The following is a 27,172-nucleotide window of genomic DNA, read 5'->3' as shown; positions in this document are numbered from 1 at the left end:
TCCTCTTGCCCAAAAATTTCTGTGGCCAACATTTTAGCCAAATGGAATTTTGTGTAGCCAAATTTTAGAAACTGTAGCCAAAGTTTTAGCAAAGCATTTGCAGGGGTTAAAGTTGGATATTTTGAAAATCCTGAACTTAAAGCTGGGGGCCAGGGGGCCGAAGGGCCCTCGGTGGGTCCAGGGGACAAGGGGGCCAGAGTCCCCCAGAAGCTCCTGGATTCGACACATTTAAAGGGTGCCTGTACCTGTTCTGGTGATTCTATTTTCTTAAAAAAACAACATACACATATATTTAAAAATCTTCATGTATTTGATAAGGAACACACAAAACTTAGTCAAACGGCAATTCATTCACATGCACCCTCTGTCTGGCATGGACTCGACTGCAGGTGTTGCTTTTGAAGAACCAGATAAAACCTGTAACAGTGGTTACAAATTATATTTTTCACACATACTTTAAAAAAGTCAAAAATACATGTTTAATTAATGCAGAATCAAATGTCACCATTTATATTCACAGAATCATGCTGCCAGAAGCCTCCACATACACCTAAGAAAATTGGGTATGGTGGCTTCTGCTAAACAGTTAAAATTGAAAATTTCAGCATGGGTTCCCCTAGTTTTTATCCCAATCGTTGTTTGAATGCTAAATAATTGTATCCTGGTGTGACCCAAATTTGACGATGTAAGGGTTACATGAAGCAATATTTAGCAAATAATTTAAGAAATAATGAATGTTTAATAGCACAAAATAATAATTTTAAACTCGGCTGTATTACTTTGAAATGATTCCAAGACAATAATCATCCATTTAATCGATAAAAATAGAACATCGTCGAATTAAGGTGTCGGCAAATTTGGATTACGGTAGGTTGCCCATATTTGTTTTACAAAAAGTAAAAAAAACAACATTTCTTGCTGCTGAGCTCATATGTTGGGGACAATAAAACATTTTATTAAACTAAAAAAGACCTGTCCCAGTCAGCAAAAATGGGGTATTTGATCGTATTTTCAATTACTGTTAAAATTCTTTTCCTGATTTATGCTTTATTCAAAGGTCAAAATGTTTTAAAAGCTCACAATCAATGAATCATACGTTATTAATAAAAAAAAAAAAGGCAAATTTGCTAGATCTATCTTGCCGATTTTTGATGCAAAACAACCTAAACAGTAAACTTTACCAACAGAAAATACAACCAAATTCGGGGTGTTAGTTTAAAAAATTAAAAACCCTACCTGGTTGGTCTTGATGGTTCTTATATTCTTTATGTGATAAGGGTCCTCTGCGTGGAGACGCAATGCCTTCTTCCCACAAGACTGATAATTCAGGGTTTTCTTACAAACTTCTCAAACCGCTTTTCCACAAGCTTCCACTTTTCTCAACCAGTTCACTACCCTCCCGTAGACTACAGCTGGGAATGGCCACCCATTATAAACTGTACGCTGAAGTTTCTTTAGCTACCAACAGGCAAGTATCTCGTTGCCATTTTTCTCAACTTAAGTCTAAACACAGCTTCCCATTCGGCATCAAATATACACAAAAAGTACTCAAATTGATTTAAATCGGGAGCAATCTTTAATCTTTAATCAGAAGTAATTGTTTATTTAATCCTCTACGATGTACGATTTGTTTTCACATCAGTAATTTGTCTCGATGACCGGTGTTAATGCCGACTGCGTATGAATTTTTCAGGTCAATAACACGGCGATGTATTGATGCACAGTCTACAGCTGAAAGCGGTTAATATCTGGGACAGCATGTCAGGAAAAAAATCAATACCGATAATTCGCATTGTTCATTAATTAAGCAACGATTAATAACACTTATCCTTTATGGATTTTCATGAAAGAAAAACCATAATAAAGATAATTTTATTCTCTTTAATCTGATATATAAACAAGTTTGGAAAGAATTGGATGAAAAATTTTGACTTTATTGCATAAACACCATTTTCTCAATTCAAGGGGAGGTAATTCTGTACTTCATGGACCAATAATGCTCATTTTTTGTAGGGTTCGTGTCCTCATTGATATAAAGACACTGTGCAAATTTGGAAAGGATCGGACAAAAAATGTGGAAGATTTTTGAAAGTTTTCACAAAATAGGCAAAAACATATAAACATGCAAAGTTCAACGAGCTCCTGCGGCCATGTTTTTTGACGAATCAAATTTCTTTGAACAACTTTTTCAGGGGAGCCTTCAAAGGTCATCCCTGTGAAATTTTTTGAAAATCTGATGAGCGGTTTCTGACAAGAAGATTTTTTAAGGTTTTTACCATATATGGTCATGGCGGCCATCTTGGTTATGTGATCAAATTTTTTTTAACAATTCTTTTGTCCCATGACCTAGGGATGCTCCACATGAAATTTATTTGAAATTGGCTCAATGGTCTAGTAGAAGAAGATGTTTACAAATTGTTTACAGACAGACGGACGGACGGACGCCGGACGCTGAGTGATCACAATAGCTCACCCCGAGCTATCGCTCAGGTGAGCTAAAAAATACAAATAAAATTTAGGGGGGGATTCGGGGGGGGGGGGAGGGGTATAGTATAGTGTGAGGGTGTGGTGGTCATTTGTGAGATGATCTTAAAAAAAAGTTAAAAAATAAATAAATTTAGGGTGGGGGGGGATGCGGGGGGGGGGACACGGGGGATGGTTTGGGTGGAGTCTATTGTGGTATGTCAGGTAAGAGTAGTTTTGTCAAAGTATCAATCAAATCTAATCATAAATAAAGAAGTAATGGCCTTTTTAGCAAAATTTAATAATTTGACATTGAGAGTCAAGGTCATTCAAAGGTCAAGGTAAAATTCTACTTGCCAGGTACAGTAACCTCATGATAGCATGAAAGTATTTGAAGTTTGAAAGCAATAGCCTTGATACTTTAGAAGTAAAGTGGATCGAAACACAAAATTTAACCATATATTCAAAGTTACTAAGTCAAAAAAGGGCCATAATTCCGTAAAAATGACAACCACAGTTATGCAACTTGTCCTTTTACTGTACCCTTATGATAGTTAGCGAGTACTCCAAGTATGAAAGCAATATCTATGATAGTTTAGGGGTAAAGTGGACCAAAACACAAAACTTAACCAAATTTTCAATTTTCTAAGTATAAAGGGCCCATAATTGCATCCAAATGCCAGTCAGAGTTACATAACTTTGCCTGCACAGTCCCCTTATGATAGTTAATAAGTGTTGCAAGTATGAAAGCAATAGCTTTGATACTGTAGGAATAATGTGGACCTTAACACAAAACTTAACCAAATTTTCAATTTTCTAAGTATAAAAAGGGCACATAATTCTGTCAAAATGCCAGTCAGAGTTACATTACTTTGCCTGCACAGTCCCCTTATGATAGTTAGTAAGTGTTGCAAGTATGAAAGCAATAGCTTTGATACTTAAGGAATAAAATGGACCTAAACACAAAACTTAACCAAAATTTTCAAATTTCTAAGTATAAAAAGGGCACATTATTCTGTCAAAATGCACGCCAGAGTTATCTTACTTTGCCTGCCCAGTCCCCTCATGATAGTAAGTAAGTTTACCAAGTTTGAATGCAATAGCATTGATACTTTCTGAGAAAAGTGGACCTAAACGCAAAACTTAACCGGACGCCGACGCGAAGGTGATGACAATAGCTCATAATTTTTTTTCAAAAAATAGATGAGCTTAAAACGGAAATTAAATTCTTCCACGAAAACAGTGAAAAAGTGGGAAAAAGAACTTCATATATAACACCAAAACTTGTGGTTGATGTCATATTTTATTTAGTTTTAATAGTACTAAACTAACGTCCAAAGTTGCTTTTATTGATGTTTCCAGCAAAATTTGCGAGAATGTTTTTGATTTTGCGAGCTGGTATTTAAGCTGCTTGCAATGTTTTGCTAGTAGAAAAAAAGTTAAAATCGAGCCCTGATTAGTTTTTGTTTAATGTTTATATATTATTATATAAATTATATTATATATATATGTAATATTTTATCAGGGTTTTACAGGACACAATATTCTGCGTCAAATACTCATAAAATGCCAGTCAGGACCCGTCATATTTGTTATTTTACGACTCATGGGATGCACAATCATTCTGACGTATTGGTTCTCGTAATATCAACAAGAAACTCTGAAAGACAACTGCAGTACATAATTTTCTAGGATGTACGAGTTGTCTCGCTTGTTGATTTATCGACCAATCGTGTTAGCGCACACCTGCTGTTGCTAGGTGCAAAGTCCCGAATTGTGATTATCGTGTAAGTACCTGTTATCAAACAGCACCTATTATCGGACGTTGTGTTTTGGTTCTGTATGCACATGCGCAAAAGTGCGCATGATGTAACATTGATAAACAAATGGTCGCACATGAAGTCCATGACCTACTTGCCAACTTGGCTTGAAACAAATGCGCCGAAAACAGGTTAAAGGAATGCATTAAGGAAACCATGTTCAGACATTCCCAAAAGTGTCGGACCTGACCGACCTTTTAAAGACAGGTCGGATTGAAAATGCCATGTTGCCGGTCCGAATGTCCGGGAAATAATTCAAGAAGAAAAGTTGATTTATTTTTTTAGAATACGTTCCTGTGAGCGATTATTTGAGGACGAATATTCCTGGGCATTCCGGATATTTGCGCTTGGTACGAATTTCGTCCTTATTTTAATAATCGATTTCTAATTGGTTAGCGGCTGGCAAAGAATGAACGGTAACTGACGAAGCCTATTCACTACTTTCTGAAAAATCTTACGATTCTGCGAAATGCTGCTTATGTCCGCCATCTTGACATTTTAAGTGATCTATTTATAGCAATGTTACGCACTGCAGTAGCATATTGTAAAGCAATATGTTAAAGCGGGTATATACGATTTTTTTTTATGTCTTTATTCGTAATATATTGATAAAATATGTTACAATTACACAAAATAGACAAGAAAAATTATACATTAAAGCCGAATTTCATAAAATGCAGCAAAGACAAATTAGCGGCCCGAGCCGATTGTGACGAACATATTTTTCTACAATAACCGAAGCATTCTTCTTTGTATTTGGATTGGAGTTAGTGTTCGTGTGTCATATGAATAGATATCGTTGCAGAAATTCAAATAAACCGTTAAACTAAGTTTAGATTCACATTGTACATGTATGATAAACATGCTGGCGAATTAGGCTGTACAGCCGTTTTCAATTGGAGAATTAAATATCTGGCTTATTTCGCATTTTTCACACATGTTCTTCTTAACTTTTATTTTAATTTATATTGAAATATATATATAATTAGTTTTTTACACATTTTATATAAATTCATAAATATTTGACAAAATCGTATATACCCGCTTTAACCGAATTATATATTGATTACATATATGCTAGGTTACTGGTTACTCGTTTACATTTTCTACATTCAAACGATATGTATAAAGCACATTTTATTATATGTGCAAAAGATGTACATGTTTTCGGACTGTCGTATTCGGATACAGTATGATTTGTCAATTTAAATTTATTTTTGATGTTCTTTATAACATTTTTATAGAATGACGATACACATGCGGTGATACGGATGGTATGGTTTATAATATTTTGCAGTGTAGTCACCAGAAAAAATTGCACCTAAAAATACTACAAAAAAAGTACAATAAGTACAATAAGCTAGGTCACGGGGTGTCCCCCATAGGGACTCGGCCCTTAATCCCCGTTGGGGTCCTGCGGTCCCAGACCCCTAGCTTAATTTTCTGGATTTCAAATTTGGGTCAGTTGACACACATGAAATTAAGAAAACAAATATGTAACCATACAACTTATCGACTTAGGAAAACAACCAACACTTTGTATTAATTGAGCATCTGAGTTGTTGCCGAACGACATAACACTTAACTTCGCAAATATATAAATACGATATATATGTTTGTACATTGATGTTTCGGTCCTATGAATCCCAGTCCGGTCCTGCAAGTTATCTAAGACTACAGGACCGGATGTGCTGTGGACTTAAAATACTTTTGGGATTGTCTGCATGTTTTTTGCTATTACTTTTTGAATGCATTTATCAAAACGTGCATTTACACACCAAAAAGCATATTTCCGTTTGCAATTTTGATTTCAGCAGACGCAGATTTTTTCGCCGAGTCCGGGTCAGGTGATAATCATGTGACTTTGTATATACTGGAGTAGTATTAATGAAGTGTCGGGTAATAGGTCATGTTTACATCGGCCGCCATTTTGTTTTGTCTGCTAGAGGTGACAATAACCAGGGAATCATTGTTATGCATTCTTGAATGTAGTTTGCTGGAAAACTTTACAGAAAAATCATTCAATGATTGAACTGTTAGTCATTTGTTAAAACAAAATGTTTTTGTCATTTTAAGTGTTTCAGTTTTAAGGTAATTTAACGTAATTTCTTAGGTGTTAGATAACTTGTTCGTCCACCATACAGGGGTTTTTTTTAGAAAAAGGGGAAGATGCTGGACGCTGGGTAAAAGGGGAAAATCGAACGCGAAAGAGACATATTTGGGGAAAAAATAAAAACTGTTCATTTCAATGTCTATAACTCGCCTACATACTTCAGGGTTTTTTTTTTATAGAAAAAGAGGCATGTCTCTGACCTTTTTGTTCTTAAACACATGAACAAGTATGATATTAAAGTCAAAGTCCTAAATAAAGTTGCAGGGGTAGATCTAATAATGGGAAATGTTTTCAACTGGGGCCGGGGAACGATGTCAATATTGTGATTTCAATTTCATGATGAATGGGTTGACGATCTAGATCTGCTACAGTATTGGAAGGGAAAGGTGCGGCAGCTGCCGATTGTCTACTTTCACTTTCACAATAATCCGACAGTATTAATCGATGTTGATTACATGTACCTCCGACTCCTGCTGGGTTTCAACGGTTTTTGATGATTCATTCTTAAAAAATGCGTCAATGCAATTAATATTTCCCGAGTCCGAACGTTTTATTTTGTTTGTCTATGAACGCCAATTGTGAGACTTTTTTCTGTTTTAACGTTTATATCTTGGCTTTCACATAACCCGGATGAAAATTCGACTGGTTTCTGGTAATTAATTGACGAAACACCCTTCTCGCGCAAGACCGGAATCCAGTAAAATAGTCACATGATTAATACGATTAGTTGCCCGGTTTCCATGACGTAATTTAAGAGCTATATATAGAATCACTGGGATTCCCAGATTTTAGTGTTCTTCGGGAGAGAGAGAGAGAGAGAGCGAGATCGTTGTACATGGTACAAATTGGATAAGTGTCGACTTCCCAAAAGAAAAAAACATTTCTTTGAGGGTAAAATATTATATTTTGGTGAAAAATTATATTTTTGGAGTGGAAATGGTAGTTTTAGGGGAAAAATTCTTGTAGGGGAAGATGCCGAATATCGGCGTCACTTTCTTAGTAAAAAAAAACCCTGCCATACATTGCGTAAATGTGAGCTATTTATGTCACTATGAAAAAAAAGCTTACCAGTCTTCGAATTAGCCTATAAGCCCGTAGCCCGAGTCGATTGTTGGGACGGTCGGTCTATCATAAATGCATATTAAATAGCCCGACCGGTCGATTGAATATTTTAGCGTAAAATAATAAACAAAGTGAAAAAAATACATGAACACCGGTCAGCCACTTTGGTTAAAGACATAATCAATGGAAGTAGTCGGTACAAGTCGTTAGCCAATCAACACGTCTGAGTTCCACTCTTACGGAGACTCCGGAGATGGACTATTTTATTATTGATTTTTGATTGGTTAGTGGATAGAAAAACAACTGACGACAAATCTTCGCTACTTTCCGAAAATCGTACAAATCAGCAAACGTTGCAAATGAAAAAGTTTGAGTGATCGATTAGCAAAATAAAGCACTGCAATAGCATATATTTAAGCAATATGTTAACAAAATTATATATTTATTACGTATTTGCTAGGTAACTGGTTTTCATTTTGTCTTGAATCATACGATATGCACATTTGATTTCATGTGCAAAACACTTTCATATTCTCGGACTGTTATTTTCGGATAAAGTTTTGTTTTTGTCGATTTAATTTTTTTTTTGACATTCTTTATGAAAATGTCTATAGAATGATGAATACACATGCGGTGATACGGATGGTATGATTTATAATATTTCGCATTGTTTTCACCAGAAATTGCAACTAGAAAGACTAAAAAAGTACAATAGGTTAGGGCTCAGGGCACTAACAAAACTGTATGAAAATTGTTTCATGATTTAGGACAAATGTCCTGAAAAAAATTGACCATTTAGCCATTTGAGGAAACCTGTCCTGAGGAAATTGGGGCCAATCTGAAAGACTGAGATATGGAGTCCGAGATGTCCGGAGAGCATGCCTTTGCTATTGTTATCAAAAATAAATAAAACAGTCTGTTGAAAATGAGACAGGCGACTGTTTTTACTCATTAGAAGTTATTTCTGATTGGAAATGAATATTTTTGTTGCTTTGAGCCAAAAAAGTCATAACATGTATGTTAACCTTTTCGGGCTATTGAAACTGTCTTCGGGCTATTAAAAATTCTATCTGATTAGCCCGAAGGGTTATTGGTAAACATATTTAGCGTGAAGACTGAAGCTTACTGAGGTTACAATAGCTTCTTTACAAAACAGATGATGAATTGCAAGTCTCAGCAACCCTTGGCGTTATAAAGCTGATAGTTGAATTATTGCAATTACGGATGCGCATGCTACTTGTATATTATTGAAACTTATATTGATTTCCTTTGTTAAGCTCAAAATTCGAAGCGTGACAAAGAATGGTAAACTTTTGCAACTATGGCATAAAAATGCCATAATACCGGGATTAGCTTCAGAAATGTCTAGTCAGTTCTTTAAAAAATGTTCACTGAAGTTCATTTCGCTTATCCGAATATTGCTAATATCCGAACAATAGTCAACTATGACTTTAAGCATTCGTCTTATAAGATAACCGCGCATTGAACATTTTTAACTAGAAACATACCCAGTCAAATTCTAAAACATATTCAAACGATCACTTATCTCGATATGTATAGTGTATACATGTAAATGAACTTACCAAAAGCAGATAATCAAACACTCGTAATCTTCATTACATTCCCAGGTGTCGCTTTGCAGTGTGTTTATGCGCATTGCATGATGGGGAGTACTACGATTTTCCGCGAACTTGTGCATAAGGATTTACTTAAAATTGGTAAAAGTAGTCATTATGTCGTTTAAGACGTAATTTTGTGCATTCATTCGTTGTGTAAAGTAATTAATTAAGTTTTAAAATGGTAACTCCCCCCGGATTTGATGAATACAAGGAACAAACCTGTTCATCAGATCTTAAAGAGCATGGTTTAAAGTGAAAGTAGGAAATACATGCATGACATGGGAGGTGCAAGCATTGTTACTAATTTATGTATACAGACACTGTTTTGTGTGTTTAAAGTTAACAACATGTTTCGTACCATGTCAAATTTAGACTTTTATATACCTGAAATGAATCATGTTTGCTGAGAAAAAAGGCATTCTTCCGCGAACTACTTACTTGGGCTTGATGGTCATGGTCGGCTCGATCACTACTTAATCAAAGACCCATAGAATACATGTATTCTATAGGTCTTTGCTAAAATGTACCCCGGGTACTCTTAAGTGTACTTGAATGTACCTCGGGTACGGTAAATATACTACTATAAGTACCCCGCTAGTTATAACGCTAAATGGGGTGTTGTCGGCTTCTTAGCTCACAGGTCTGAGCACAACGCGCTCATGGTGAGCTTTTATGATCGCCTTTTGTTCGTCGTGCTTCGTGCGGCGTCAACATTTTGTCTCGTGAACACTATAGATGCCACATTTATTGTCCGATCTTCATGAAACTTGGTCAGAACATTTGTCCCATTGATACCTCGACTAAGTTCGAAATTGGGTCATGCTGGGTCAAAAACTAGGTCACTAGGTCAAAAAAGAAAAACCTTGTGAACACTGTAGAAGTCACATTTGATGCCCAATCTTCATGTAACTTTGTCAAAATGTTTGTCTAAATGATATATTGGTTGTGTTAAAAAATGGTTCCGGTCCGTTGAAAAACATGGCCGCTAGGGGGCGGGGCAGTATTCCTTATTTGGCTAAAAAGAAACCTTGTGAACACTCTAGAAGTCAATTTTTTTGCCCAAACATCATGAAACTTGGTAAAAAGATTGGTTTCATTGATGTCTCGGACGAGTTCGAAAATGGTCAAGATCGGCGAAGAAACATGGCCGCCAGGGGGCGGGGCAGTTTTCTCTATGTATATAGTGAAAACATGTGAACACTCTAGAAGTCACATTTTTGGCCCAATCTTCATGAAATTTGGTCAGAATATGTGTTGTCTGGAAATGACGGATGAGTTCGAAAATGATTCGGATCGGTAAAAAACATGGCTGCCAAGGGGGGGGGGGGTCATTTTCCTTTTATTTATATATTAAAAAAACTTGTGAACACTTAAGAAGTCACATTTTTTGCCTAATCATTATACACATTTTCTAAACATCGATTTATAGATATCTCGGACGAGTTCGAAAAGGGTCATGATGGGTGGAAAAACATGGCCGCCATGGTGCAGTTTTCTCTACATGTATATAGTGAAAACATGTAAACAGTCTAGAAGACACATTTTTTGCCCAATCGTCATGCAATTTGGTCAGAACATTTGTTTCCTGCATACGACAGTTGAGTTAGAAAATGGTTTGGATCGGTTAAAAAACATGGCCACCAGGGGGGGTGTCTTTTTCCTTATATTTATATAGCAAAAAAAGCTTGTGAACACTCTAGTTTCCTAATTTTCTGGCAGTTTTGTCTGAGCTTTCCTCTTCTTTCCTGCTGGTTTACTTCTTCCAGACATTTTGTGATAAAGCTTTTGCTTTATAACTAAGAAATATCTCTGCAGATTAATGTAGATTTTTTAATTTCGATTTTTTCTGTAGGTTTGATCCTTGGAACAAATGCCAGAAAGGAAGTGATCTCAGAACTTTCAATTTATAGAATGGGCAGTAACTCTTACTCAGGAATTTGAGAGAACTCTTTATTCATCAACAAACTAGTATGCTCAAGATAGTCTCCCTTGAAGGGTCCACATTTCTGCTCGAATAAACTTGGTTTTATTGTTTAATACAATAACCCACATTGTCAAAGATTTGTGTTTTAAAACGGATTTATTGATTTTTTAATTGGAAATATAATTGCAAGGGGAGTCTGAAAATAGTTCATTATTGTTTATAAACAAGGCTCTCGGGAGGGTGGTAGTTTTCTTGTATGTCTACAGTTGTTTATAGTGAAACATTGTGAATACTTTTAGTCACATTTTTAGTTCAATCTGAATAACACTTGCTGAGTGCAAATGTTGTTATCATATATTGATTTTGTTTACTCAATTAGTTTTAATGATATCATCTTCAAACATGATGACAATCTTTATGAGAATAATATTTTTTGCTTATGGTGAACTTTTTTGATCACCTTTTGTTAATTGTATGTTTCCGTTGTGCGTCATGAATATTTGCCTTGTTAACACTGTAGCAGCCACATTTATTGTCGGATCTTCATGAAACTTTGTTAGAAGATTTGTCCCAATGATATCTTGGACGAGTTCAAAAATTGTTCAGGTCTGTTGAAAAACATGGCCGCCAGGGGGCCATTTGTTGTTCATTCTTAATGAAACTTGGTTAGAACATTTGTTCCATTGATATCTTGGGCTGCAAAAAACTGGTCATTTCTTTTTTTTCTCAGGTGAGCGACTTTGGGCCTTTCAGGCCCTCTTGTTTTAAAAATTAATTATGGTCACATTAATGCCAATATTTTGTAAAATAGCCTCTATATTCTCGAAACTCGTATAGCAAAAGCATGTTGAGGCCGGTTTGGTTTAAAGAGAATTTTGTTTCGTATATTTCTTAGCGTGTATTACGACATCTAATTTTTGGTGGGAATATAACTCGGGTACAGTCTAAATTGGCCGGATATGTTTAAGTATATTTTCCGTACATTGCCGCATTAGTTATCCAATACTTTAACTTTTTCTTCAGCAGACGAATTCTTCGGAGCACCCCAGGCCATCCAACTGTCCAGACGTGGCGATCGCCACTGGAAGTAGCAGCTTCCAACCGGCGCTCCGTCACCGGCGAAAAGTCCCGCAGCTGCCGTCAATCCAGGTGTCTCGCCGCACAGCCAGAGGATACCAGAACGAATTTTCGACAAACAACAGTGTTTTTATTTCTTATTTAAAAATATTTGCTGAACTTGTAATTTACTTTGGATTCTTTCCAAATATTCGTCATTCTTTGACGGATTGTCTCGATTTGAGGGGCCCACCATTTGCAAATTAAAAATAGATATACATGTACCTGTTTACCCAAAAGACCCAATTGTTACCCAATTTTTTTTTGGTACCCATTTTTTTTTCTTACCCAAAAGACGTCCCGGAAATTAGATTTTTTTTTAACTTTTAACTAATTGGATCAGGTGTGTGATAACGTAGAAATATCCATCTTTTCTTATTTGCTTTCATCTGGAAAAATTTCTATCCATAATCTTTTACGGTATTCTGTATAGACTATCTTCACATCCCAATCCGTATGGATCACATGCTTGCTTACTTAATACGTATTTTGCATTGATTCAAATTTAGCTACTACAGCATATCTTAGATTGAGGAATTCGAATTCCTTCCCCCAAGTATATCGACGTTTCTCACTAACACCATTTATACAAATGAATGAGGAAGCACTTGACACCACCATCGCGCTGCATTTCTTGGATCTTCCCAGTCAGCACTTGTTCGTTTGTCATATATGCTGACGTTCAATCTGGGGTGGGGGGATTATCACACAAATGACTGCAGTTCTTCTTGCAACGGTTACATTCACAGGTGGTTAGCGTGTGGCTATGATATTAATTAGTGAAAACATTATTTGGAATAATAAATAATAATATTATAACGAAAAATTAACTTTTCTGAAAAAAAAATAATTCACTATCAAAATATGTATATATATAACAAGGTACGCAACTCAAAATCATCCGAAAACGGGGTGCATCGTTTTGAACAGCCATAACTTCATCAATTGTGCAGCGATTTTCAAGATCTCAGTCTTATTCAACGCAGAAATGAATTTATTTTCTGGAAATGTATATGTCTTGCAATATTTTTACAAATGCTGGGTCAACTTTTAAGAAATAACACGATACACAACTCGCATGACCCAGTTGACACTGATCAGGCAGTATTTAAGACTGAAATCTTCACGGAGTAAAGGGCATTTTCCCTGCAAAGTTCACGAACCTCGATACCATTATTCAATAAAATGTATGAAAAAAACATTATTACCGTGCTTGCCGTTACATTATGCATCAAAACTAACTGTCCATGGCCGTTTGAAACCTTTGTTTACATACATTTCAACTAACTGACATTTTAAACACACGAGTGATTTTATTGGTCCAATGCGGAGGTGTGTCTTTACAACTGGAGATTTCATTCATAAATACTGCTTGATCAGTGTCAACTGGGTCATGCGAGTTGTGTATCGTGTTATTTCTTAAAAGTTGACCCAGCATGTGTAAAAATATTGCAAGACATATACATTTCCAGAAACGATCTTACACTATCATAACAAATTTTCTGTTTCTTTTATGCCCCTTTTTCAAAATAATTAACAGCTGTTTCCCTTTCGCTGAAAAGATACCCTTACTCCCGTTGCGTGCCTCAATACATTTCAATACACAAAATGACGTCATTATTCCAGCGAAATTCTCCAGTTAAACTCTTTTACAATGTAAACTAACGGTGGAAAAAAACATAAAATAAACAGAAAAATTGTTGTATTCGGAGGAATACCGATTTTAATTCATTCGTTATCATAAAAAATATGATAATCTTGATATGATAATCTAAAAATATAAAAAGTAGTTTCGAAAATTTGTTATTTTCCCCGGTGAAAATAAAAATGTGTTTATATAAATATATTTTTACTGCTGTTATTTCACTGCAGAAATGCCATATCTTATCATTAGGTTTAAAAGAAATAGTGGAGAATGGGGGTTGGGGTGAGGCCCAAAATTTTGTTTTAACATAACTTCTTCATTTATTCACTAATTGACTTCAATTTAATACTGAACTTCTCTTATCACAACACGGTCTATCCCGACCATCCATGTCCACAATACCCACCCCAGGGCCATTGATAAAGGTTAAGGTAGCTTGGTTCCCATCCTCGGGAAATTTATCGAGAGGTCCACGGGTACTACTTTCCTGTACCCCCAACTTTTTTTTTGTACCCAAAAATGTTCGTACCCATTTTTTTCGTACCCAATTTTGTTTTCATACCCAACTTTTTTTTTCGTACCCAAATTTTTTTCGTAACCTAATTTCCCCGTAGCCCAAAATTTTGTTGTACCCAAAATTTTTCGTACCCAAATTTATTTTCGTACCCACATTTTTTTCGTACCCAACTTTTTTTCGTGCCCAACCTTTTTTTCCTACCCAATTTTTTTTTCGTACCAAATTTTTTTTTTCGTACCCAAATATATATTCGTACCTAATTTTTTTTACGTACCAACATTTTTTTGTGCATAATAATTTCGTACCCAAAATTTTCATACCCAAATTTTTTTTCGTAACCAAAATTTTCGTCACCACACACACACACTTTTGGTGATGTAGATAAAGATGCTTTTATTTCCATCCTGTTCAAAAGATTCGTCGCACCAGTACCGTCAGTACTTTGATTCTTATTTGTCATTCATTATCCCCACTCTCCAAATTGGAGCGTGGGGATGTGTTTATCTCCGCCGTCTGTCCGTCCGTCCGCCCTGGCCACTATTTCCTCCTACACTATTAGCACTAGAACCTTGAAACATAAACTCATGGTAGCTTTGAGCATATGTGCGACATTACACTATATTAAATTTTGATCTGAACCCTGGGCCAAAAGTGATGAGGTTTAGGATCGGGCCGGGTCAGAGATTTTCACTCATTTTTTAGGTTATTTTACATAAACCTCCATTTCTACACCGATTCACTTCTTATTGATACTGAACTTCTCTTATGACAATACGGTAAATCTCAACTATGCATGGCCCCATAACCACCCATGGGGCGCCCCGCCAAAATAGACAACGCCCACCCAAAATTTTGTTTTAACATAACTTCTTCATTTATTCATCACTTGAAATCAAATTAATACTCAACATCTCTTATGACAACACGGTCTATCTCGACCATCCATGTCCAAATTACCCACCTCGGGGCCCCACCTAGTTTAGTTTTTCTAGTTTTAATGTTATTTAAGGCCATTCATTTTAATTTTTTTCTATTAAACTTAATAGATTTTAAACATCATAAAATGTAAAAAATCTAATTATTAAGGGTGAGTGTATGTTTTGCGTAACAAAGTAAATTACCAACAAAAAGAAATTAAATATTATTAAATTAAATATTATATTAAATATTCGTTAAATATTATATTCAAGATTAGTATACTAAATATTATATGCAATGGAAAATTGTTAACAACAGAATTTCAATGTTATTAGCGGGTCACGAAATTGGCAAATTCCCACTAAGCAATATCTTACATACAAATATAAAATCTTGCCTCGTGGTGCATTGAGAGTATATCCAGTCGAAAAATAATACACCAATGACGGGTGGTTGTTTTGGTTGGCACCCATGGAGGTCATGATGGAACTTCATGATAAAACCAGTCGAAGTATGTATTCGCACGTAATATATGGACGGGTATATGCATTGTATCGGTATCAATGTTGAATCAATAAAGAGAATTACAATGAAGAGATAATTGGACACGAAAGACTGAACGATCAGATAGCCAGAACATATTGTACCTTCTATTTATGGGTGTAGCCCAGTTAATAAATGAATTAACGGATACATGTTTCAGAACGATGTCAGATGGCCAGTACAGATGGTATCTTCTAAATAGAGACGTAGCTCTGCCTATGTAATGCCTACCTCAAGCCATGAAGGTGTAGAACTACGTGACAATCTTATTGTATATTTTGAACTTGTATATGGTGTCAAAATACAAAAGTTTTGTAAGGGAATCTCCATCATGAAATTTTATTCTTTGTGTGATAGGATTCTATAGTTCAACAATATTCATCTAATATGATTGTGATTGCAAATTTTATTTTATATAAACTGGTTCTCATTATACCATTTTCATCATATTTTATATGCTTTCAGAACGTCAAAAAGGGACATGTTGATGTTATTTTGTCAAAGTTATCTCTATAACATAAATAGGATAATAAACAGTGCACACACATCTCTACATGTTCGTTAAGACACACTCTTTCTAAGTTGAATGGGTTGTGTTCATTTCAAATTTGCGAATTTTAAAGTTATTGCCGAATTTTGAAAAACGAGTTGCATCTAATATTATACAGTAGCAAACAACTTAAGTGCCTTCAGCGCTTTGATCATAAAAAGTCTGCCAAGTAACTATCCACGATTTTATTGTGAAGGAGTACACATTAAGGACCGACTAGTGTGCTTCGTAAAGCCACAAAGCCTCTGAAATTATCGATTGATATTGACACGGGGTTATTCACGCATAACTAATTCACAACCGCTCGCATCTTCGCTGCCTTGGGGCCACACTCGGATACTACTAGTATTCGGCTTAGTCTAAGTTAAATGTTTGGTCAAGGGTCAATTACGGTGTTATCAATAAGGGCGCATGGCGGCTTTTGTCTTTGAATAGGGAAGGGTGGCAATTCAGAAAGGGGCGTTCTGAATAGCGTAACTTCGTGTAAACTTCATAAATAATGGCATACAACAGCTACTACCGCACATTTTCCCGCTCACTCAAAAACTGACCAGGGCACAAGTGTAAATAATAAAACAATATTTGACTGGGTGTCTATTAAAGCGAGACTTAAACGATAAACATTCACTACCTTTTTTTACAGATAGTATCATTTTTGAAATAGAAACAACAGTCTGTCCTGCAAATTGGCCATTCCGAGAAAGTAATTCGAATTTAATTTACAGACGCATTGGCGTAACACTTACGTAGCCTTTGGATAGATCGTATTTTCAAATATTTTTAGATAAATAAAAATCGCCAGCCCAAAAATCCTATAGATGCAACTGCTTAAACGATCAAAGCGTTGCTAATTTTAATTTAAATCCATAAGGACTTTACCACCATTATAATTTTTGTCGGAAACTGTATAGTGCTATCCTCAGGGAGAGAACTCGAACTTACGAAATCGAAAGTGCTTATATAAAATCGAAACTTATATAAGTGTTAGGAAAACGAAATTAGGAGAAATTATCAAAAGAATCGATCGCAATTATCTTGTGTTTACTGCAGTAAGGCTATCTAATATAACACGTACTGAACAAAAAGGTTAACATAAAAATTCTGATTGATTAAAGGTTTTTGCATTTTATTCTATACATGTTTTAAGTAATTAGTATACTGATTTTTATACACTTTGAAGGTCAATGTTTTCATTTTGTGGTGTTGCACTAACTCGTTTAGTTCGTAAACATATTACGTTTAAGACCAACGGTAAACTCCAATAACATTATCAGAATTTAAAATAAGCTTCTAACTGACCATTTACATATTTTTTATTATTAACTGGTGCTGCCTCTAAGTACTGCTACTAGCTTGTACTGCTTCTCCTATTTCTTCTACTACTTCTGCTATTATCATTCTAATTCTACATCGTTTACTACTACTACTACTACTACCGCTACTGCTACTGCTACTGCTACTGCTACTACTACTACTACTACTACTACTACTACTACTACTACTACTACTACTACTACTGCAGCTACTACTACTACTAGTACTTGTACTATAATTACTAGTATATCAGTTTTCCCTCATGTCGGTTGTGTTTTTTTCTGGCGAAGAAACAGACAGGGTAATAACGTGATTGTTAAGATAACGACGTCGCTGCCGAGACAATTATTTTTCGCCGTTTTATACCCTTTATTTTATTTTATTATTTTCAATGACGCTCAATTTCCATCCATATCAGTCAAAAGGTGATAAGTGTTTATTTCTTATAACATTTCGCTTTATGTCTCGACTTAACTCCCCGAAAATAGTCTTAGTAGCCCTGTAATTCATAATTGTAACGATATGTCGTTATTGCAATAAAATTAGTCGCATGTAGCCTTTGTGTTGTTTACATTAAGAACTTCCGGACTGTTTTACATAATCGCCCAGGCAGGCGTATTTAGGTGTCTCAGACTGACAGTTATTGTTGTTAGTTTTGATTGAAGTAAATTAAATCATGTTTATATGCCCCAAATTGTTAAGAATATCTTATCATAAGCAAGGTAGGCTGTCCTAAAGGAAAATTATTTGTATATCTAAACCGTGTGATCACACCCCCATATACGTTACATAATGAGGTCATCCCGCTAAGAAATTTCGCAGCAAGTAAAGTCAAGATATAGAGTGAATATTAATACCAAATACACGATAGTAACTGTCTTGCTGATATGGCTGATTATTGATTTATTATTTAAACACTTAACCCGGATAATGATAAATCCCACATGGTCATATAAATGTATACGTATTACATGATGACATTCATTATTGCATCTGCAAATCTAAAGCTACGTTTCAGAATCAGAAAGAACTATCCAGAGCTATAGCCATGGCTACTGACCAAACAGAAGAACATGCAATAGACGAGGCCTTAGTTGCTGAACACGAAGGCATTCAGCCGTCAAAGGTAATTGAAATCAAAATGGTTGTGGCTATCAAACCCGAACTTGTATTTTTGATGAATTTTCTTAAAAATAAAATGTGACATTCAGATATGCAGCGCAATATAAAACGAGCGCATTTCTCGGTTTTAGATATTTCTCCATCGTCAAAATGTAGCGATCCAGCAATCGAGCCTCTCAGTATTATTTGAATGCAACCTTTATGGAAGGAACACTACCATAAAACTTCAGTGCTTTCCACAGGATTTTTGTCAGGCGCCCCGGGGCTGATAGGGGTGATTCGGGAGGGGTGTCCCCTCCCGACGTTGATTTAAAAAAAAATTAACATGTCAATTCACGATCTGTGGTGCGTTATAACTCAAAGAAAAACAGCGTCAAAAGACGTCCTTTGGTGCGCTATGACTCTTCAAGAAAATCCCTCATTCATTTAATTTTTTTTAATATTTTTTATTGTTTGTTTTAAAACTTTACCGCGCAGACAGTAAAATCCCGACTCGAACGATTCCCCAATACATTCGTTTAAACCCGACTCTATTACTGTATACTTACTACTTTTCAAGTTTCTATTTATTACCCGATAATCCCGTTTATTCCGTTTGTATAAATCACTTTCTGGTAAATATTTCCGATAAAAGCTCTCAATTATTTCTTTAACACACACCTTGCCATTTTTCTATAGTATCAAATAAATTTTAAGTGACTATTTATAGATTTGATTAAATATTGCCTCTAAAAACATGCGTCAATCTCCTGACGTGTTGTGTGCTTGTTAAAACGCTCAATACACGATAATCCCAATTATTCCGTTTGTATAAATCACTTTCTGGTAAATATTTCCGATAAAGCTCTCAATTATTTCTTTAACACACACCTTGCCATTTTTCTATAGTATCAAATAAATTTTAAGTGACTATTTATAGATTTGATTAAATATTGCCTCTAAAAACATGCGTCAATCTCCTGACGTGTTGTGTGCTTGTTAAAACGCTCAATACACGCACAATACACATGACGCGACGTTGTACATGCTGCATAATTTTCGCGCTCTTTTTAATTGAGAAAAAGATTCGACACAAAATAAATTTGCACTGCTAATTTGAAGCAAGAATATTTAAACAGTAACATTTATATTCGGAAGTGTGTTTCGGATTAAAAACGCATTAACATCGACTTACGGGAATGGGTTTCGGATTACAAATTTAATTATTTCCTTTTGAGATTTCAACAAATATTAACAGTTGCGTTATGAATTCAACGATAATTTGTTTAAACACTTTAGGAGTCGAATAAATGTTTTGACGGAATTATGCATGAAATTCACGTTGTCCACAAGGATTACGGCTGATTGCCATCATCAGTCTTCTAAGTATCGATTATCGGACGAAACATTTACAAGTGTGCGTAATTAATTCAACGAAAATTTGTTAAAGCGCACTACGTGTCGAATAAATGTCAGAAAAACGAGGTAAATCAGTTCTACAATGTATAAATGGACATGATGAAATATACATGTACTGGAATAAAATTGTTATGGCATAATTGTAAACGGGAGTTATTTGCCCAACTTAATCGCTATAAGTAATTGTTTACCACTTGCAATTAATTTCTCGTATTACTTATGAGTCATAGGTAACACTTGTTTACAGTAAAAAGGTGTGATGATGATGCCCGAAACCGTCTTTAATGTACTGTACTGTACTAGATACCGGTTTAATACTATGTAAATGGTTTTTTTACTTTTTGCTAATCAAGCTGCGATAAACTCTTACATAGTGTCCGACGTCAATCAAAAATAATGGTCGATAGTTAACCTCGCCCTCATAAGCATTCGCGTAACCGATTGGAGGATGAACATCACAGTTTGACGACTGGAAAGTTACCTGATACATCCTTGTCAGCATTTAAATGACTGTGTAATGTGGCTAGAATAATCGATATGCGCGTCTAATCAGTGGATTATCCATTACCCCATGTGGTGTTTATGGCGATTACTTGTGAAAGTAGGTACCGAGTGCTCTTTTAAAACAGGGAATATTGATACACTGATAGAGAAACCTTGATATTGTTTGACAATCTCCACTTTCTTTTACTGAAAAATACACTGATCGGAAAAATTTAAAGCGCCCCGGGGACTCTGATTTCGAAATTCAAGCGCCCCGGCAAGGGATCGTTAAATGGCCTGTGGAAAGCCCTGAACTTTGAATATGAGGTGGTCTTGTTTGGAAACGACTAAGGACTGTTTTATGATCTGTATCAGTTATGTGTGGATCATTTGTTTCAATCTGATAATAATTACTTTATTGGACAATCAATAAATGATGTAAAGTTTATAGTTATATTACATGCATACTGATATTTTGTTATGCAACAAGTAAAATAAATATCAGTAGTGTAATCATAGTTCACTTGTTTCTATATGTTTATAGCTTTTGAGTCTCTGATTTAACACATGCTACATTTGTAACACTTACAAACTGACTGTTGATACGCATTTTGCAAAATGATACCCGCTTTATTTTCGTTCCAGATCTCGCCACATTATCTCCATTCCAACAGCACCTCGCACACGTGGGTTTTTTCTGCTATTGCAGAGTTAATTGGTATGTGAATTATTTGCTTGTCAGTTCTATTGTATGTACAATTCATACTCAGACAATACCCAAGACAATAATTAATTTTAATTAGGTCATAACAGATATTTGTCAGAATATTCGGCTATATTACTTGGCCACAATTTAGGTATATTTCGCCGCTTTTTACAGGGCTCCAATCAAGTGGATGAAATTTGTATGCAGTTGTATTTATCTGCTTAATTTTTTTTCTCGAGGACATTGAATACATCATGGCTACGTTAAAATCTGTGGCATCTGTATTTTGCACATATTTGTTTATATAACCCTCTTGCGTCGACCGGATATTTCCGGTCAAGCAATTGGTAACCCTGCTCATGTTGCGACCGGATATATCCGCCAAATCTTGTTTTCCATATGTTCTGCACTTGCTGGATGTATTTTATAATTAATTTAAATTTGACATTCTTTTTGCTCATAATAATCCAAAGCCTTCCACTTTTATGTAACTTTATATTTATTTTATATATTTTCTAATTACATTTTAGGTGAATATAATTGATTGAAACTTCCAGAAAACAACTGTCAACTTTGTCTGCCATTTTTGATTAAAAGAAGATTGTACATGTGTTTAAGAATTCATCAACATAATTTTTTGTACGACATGTCATGCATGTATTCTTATCACAAATGGAGGTTGATTTCTGTTCAAACAATAAAAATGGAGGGCACACTGTATGTTTCCAGGAAGGTCAAAATGAAAACTGCTGTTCCATTGTGAATAAGAACTAAACAGATTCAATGAAGAATGTTCAACCTTTTCTGTTTTGTTACCATGCCAACATAATGGAATTGCTTTCTTATTAAAATAACTCTGCATACATAGATATATTGAGAGTAACATTGATCATATTTGGAATAATATGACATTGTTCTGTGGTTGTTTGTTTTAAAAATGTGTGTTTACAAATATAACTTTTTATATTTAAAGGACTAATTAACATCTATAAATAACAACATGCAATACAATAAAAAAGTGAAGTTTTAGATTATTCTGATTATTCTGATAACTGCCATGGCAGTTATGGTAACATAATTATAGGAAATGATCTTTTTTTCCAGTCCATTGAAAGATCATCATACACATAATGTAGTTCATTTTTCATGCAAAATATGCATGTATTAATAATGTTACACCCGTTTCATTAAACTTAAAGTTTTGAATTTGTTTATCATAAATAAATGCAGCACAGGTAAATAATACAGAAAAGTTGAAATATATTCAGTACTTTAATGGTTTATGCCACAAATAACATATTTAACAACGAAGCAAAATATTTTAATATATTGGATGGGACGTGGTTCATGTTGAAAGTTGTTGTCTGTTAAATGTTTTCTATGGGCTGTTGTGGTTCAACTTATGTAGTTATCAAATAAGTTTAACTAAACGTTTCTGGTATATAGTAATAAAATGTATATCAGAAGTGCTTATTGTGTACTCCATCTTAGTTCTGCTCCTCGCCGACTAGTCCGAGCTATACTACTCACCCAAATGTCAGTATCAGCTTCTGCGTAATGCGCTGATCAAGGTCAACAAAACACATCTACTTATAACTGTTTCTACATTAGGAATTCGATTGAAACTCCCATATATGTTTGGGGTCATTGTATGAGATCACTCATCAAGTTCCGTAACTGACCAGGATCTATAACACTAACATTCAATTTAGTAAATTAAGTAAAATTCGACAAATTTGGTAAACGTTTGCATGCAACTTCTCCATATCTCTATGTCTACCACAGGAAGGAAATACAAATTTACATATATGCTTAGGGTCTTTATTATCGCCCACCATAGGCGGAGGGATATTGTTTTAGCATGGTCCGTACATCCGCTTTTCCGTCCTTCCGGCCGGCCAGCACATTTTTGTCCGGAGCCAAAGCCATGGAAGTGCTTTGGCAGATTTCATTGAAACTTTGTATGACTATGAGTATATATATATATGGATAATAGGATGATGCACGCCAAATGGAATTGTACACCATCTGTTAATAACGGAGTTATGGCCCTTTGTATCTTAAAAAAATGCCAATTTTGTGTCCGGAGCCATATCTGAGAAGTGCTTTTGCAGATTTCATTGAAACTTGGTATGAGTATATATATGGATAAGAGGATGATGCACGCCAAATGGCATTGAACACCATCTGTAAATAACGGAGTTATGGCCCTTTGTATCTTGTAAAAATGCTTTGTAATATAAGTTTAGAGCTTTATCTCCATTAACACATGAGCCAGAGCCATGAAACTTGCCATAGTTGTTCTCGATCATCTGGGGGTGCTTCACATTCAACACCCATAATCCTAGGGACTAAGGTCAAGGTCACACATTGAGGTCAAAGGTCACAAATTTGATGAATTATTCATTATTTAGTCATTCCTTTACTATGCATCACTGGATTCTGTAAAAACTGTCCACATTATTCTCCATTATCTAGCTCAATGTCAAATATAAGATCCAGGTTGCTAGGGTCATGGTCAAAGTCACATTTAAAGGTTAAAATCACACATTTTGATTAAAAATGCCTTATTTGGTAAGGATTCTACCATACTAAAATGGATTCTCAAAATGTCCTAATGTAATTGTTCTCAATTATCAGGCAGTGGTTTGCATTTAATTGTTTGCAAATACCCATCACAGGTACAAATGAGTTAAACAAATAATTGACAAAAGGCACAACCCTTCACTTATCAGGGCTTGAATTACTTTTTTTTTTCAACTCGCAAAAAATTGCTAGTTGTTAATATTTCAACTCGCATTTTTTATTTCCAACTCGCAATACAAGTTTTCATAATAATGCATCCTTTGGTTGATAAAAAGTGATTGGCGATGTTCACTAAGCACTGAAAGGATGGACCTATGTTTATTTTAACTAAAAACTTCAAAGCAACATTGTAACACAATTGAGTGTAAAGAGTATTTTTTTTTATATCAGTTATATCATCCAAAGTTAATGCCTCGGTCCATATGGGGCGACATCTGGCCTTTTGCTACTGTTGCCACTGATCCACCACCTATTCACAGCTCTGCGTGGCTGGAACCCCTCATTATCTCTGATAGAGATTCGCATTAATTGGTCCATCCTTTCAGTGCTTAGTGAACATCGCCAATCACTTTTTATCCTTTTCATAACAGAAAAGCATCTTTCACACTCAGCATTGCTGAGGGGGTAGAGACCAATCAGATGAATCGCAGAACATCTTACACACATTGCCGTCTTGGTCTCTCTCCGTGTTCAAAGTTATTTTTAGCTCGTCTTCCCATTTCTTAACTGTTTTGGCATTTCTTTTTATCTGGTTCGGCCTCGGCTTTTTTGTCTTCCACAGAGGAGACGGAGGAATTCGCCACAAAAAAGCTAGTTAATTTTTTAGTAGACGACATTTTTGAGTTTTTAAATCGTCTGCTAAACGTGTTCCGTCTATTTATAAGAATGAGGAATTAACGAAATGAGCTTCGTTTTAAAAAAAACTTCATACTGAATAACTATCGCCAATTTTCACTTAAGAAGGGAATAACATACTTTCAATTGCAATAATATAATTTTCAATGTTCTTTACTAACTATATCGGCAGAAAGATACAGTGCAGAGCGTAAATATATTTTAAAAAATATTTCGTAAAATTATTTCTGCTAGAACGGAAGTAACCGCTGAAATACATTATGCAAATTAGGGTAATTCCAATTTTCAGATCTATTTTTAGATCGAAACTAGACGGGGTTTAATTATTTTCGTACTTGGTCGGAAGACTTTCGATCGGCGAACAAATCTTGTATTTAATCCAAGATCTTTAAGCACCTTGTTTGTTTTTTCCCCAACTCGCAAAAAATGGCGAGTATCTAAATGTTGCACTCGCATTTTAGACGTGTTTTTTAAAATGTACTCGCAAATGGCCTGTTTGCGAGTGCTTAATTCGAGCCCTGACTTATACCTTTTCTTTTAGTTCTACACCAATCCTTAAACAAAATGTATTTCGCGGGGGACATCAACTCAACCAATTTGCTTGTTAACATTTAGACCAATACGTAAAACTTCCCCTTTTGGTTCTTATAAAAGTCCTGTTAATTTTAAGATGTTAACTAAAATGTAGGTTAATGATTGCTTGTAACATGTGCATATCTGTGTAACAACTACATAATATATTAAATTGAAACTTCACAGATGTTTTTGGGATTATTATGCAAGTTTACTGACGAAGACCTATAATTCTGACATGAAATTAATAATAATAATTACTCTTTTGTATTTAGAACATTCAGGGGAATGTTTACATGCAAATACTTAACCAGGCATGTAGATAAAGCATGGATGCATTTGGGGCAAGCTAGGTAAAGGTCATGGTCACTGTTGCTAAATACATATATAACATGTGCGTTCAAGTAAGATCGTCGCGATGGAGAGGTTGTGAGTAACTTTTGTTCGTAGATAGGTTAAATGCTGATCTAGTGAAGAATTACAATTTTTGGCCAGTGGAGTCAATATCACTGGTAAAAAATTAGAATTATCGCTCAATTATATTAGTTTGGGTGGCGGTTGTTTTCTGTAAATTGTGTTTAAGTAATTTGCATACCAACATACATTTGTATGTTGGGATTGCATTTGCGACGTTTAGGATCAACAGTAACTTAATATAGAAAAATGGTTTCCGCACAATTACTTTAGTCTAGTGAGAGTTGCAGTGCTGTGATTTTCTGTTAGGTTGCTTACATAAAGACTTTGATTGCATAATATTTAACTTAATGTTGCAGCGTTTTCTAATGGATAGTGTATTTTTTATATCTGAACAATTCGCACATACAGCTACTTATAATACTAAAGAACAACATTTTAATTTCATAGATGTTGGGACTTTATAATATCATGATACATTTTATGAACCAACTTCACGTAAGTGGTGTTTGTTTTTTGTCAGCTATTAGCTCATACATGAACCTTAAATTCTTGAGAACAAAGTATTATAAACGTTTAACATCATATTCGTTTTCGGCACTACAATTATCCGTGTACAACATGACAATACAAGTAATTAAAGCTGGCTCGACGCCTTAAAACTGTTGATGCAAAGCAAAGCATTTGGGATTTTAACCTCACACTTAGAAGTTTTATCATTATTATACATTCACATCTATTGACCACTATTACCATTTTGCAGTAATTCTACGTGTTTTATAAAAATAAATGTAAGGACAATTCAGGTAAATACTACGAATTTTCCTTCCACGTTTTCAGTGGCCTCTCTTTTATAATTGTAAACTCTTTAAAACAACAATTCACTTTTGATTGTGAACAGATAACGCTTGTGATGCAAATGCTAAGGAGCTTAAGATCGATAAAAGAGAGATAATGACGAAAGACTGTCTCATCAACCCGAAAGTCTGTCTAACGCTTCTCGATAATGGGAAAGGGATGACACACGAGGAACTTAGTAACATGTTGAGGTATTTTCATTTACTTTGTTAAATCTTCTGGTGATTATACATTTTACGATGCTTTCTCATGTGTGTGAATGACAAATTGCAAAGAGATCTTTTTCATTTGTATCAACATATCTAGTAAACTATGTCAAATATTAAACTATAGTTTTTTTTCGATTGGTCAATTCATTCATGGCTATATGAGGAACAGTTTTCACTGTCTCCCGACATTTCACATCCCACATTTTCCGCAAAAGACGGAGGAATATAGATATGGCATTGTGAGTATGTCATTCAACTTTTAAGGGCTTAGCTCAGAAACTATTTAATTTAATACAATATACAATATATATTTCAACATGAAACTTCGTGAGTAAATGACAAGAATTGCAATGCATAGAACAGT

General features: G+C 35.1%; 1 protein-coding gene across 1 annotated transcript in view; it reads left to right on the top strand.

The window, feature by feature from the left end:
* Positions 1-27,172, top strand: part of LOC127853322 (MORC family CW-type zinc finger protein 3-like) — a 76,988-nt gene that overhangs the window by 22,232 nt on the left and 27,584 nt on the right. The window contains exons 4-8 of the mRNA XM_052387761.1: positions 12,025-12,202; positions 15,901-15,985; positions 18,623-18,730; positions 21,253-21,325; positions 26,643-26,790. Coding sequence (XP_052243721.1) covers positions 15,980-15,985; positions 18,623-18,730; positions 21,253-21,325; positions 26,643-26,790 — 335 coding nt within the window. The 5' untranslated portion in view covers positions 12,025-12,202; positions 15,901-15,979. The remainder of the gene's footprint in view (positions 1-12,024; positions 12,203-15,900; positions 15,986-18,622; positions 18,731-21,252; positions 21,326-26,642; positions 26,791-27,172) is intronic.

This window comes from Dreissena polymorpha, chromosome 12, assembly GCF_020536995.1.
Source record: "Dreissena polymorpha isolate Duluth1 chromosome 12, UMN_Dpol_1.0, whole genome shotgun sequence".
Lineage (NCBI taxonomy): Eukaryota > Metazoa > Mollusca > Bivalvia > Myida > Dreissenidae > Dreissena > Dreissena polymorpha.
The sequence above is the reverse complement of the archived record's forward strand: the minus strand, read 5'-3'. Positions and strand labels throughout refer to the sequence as shown.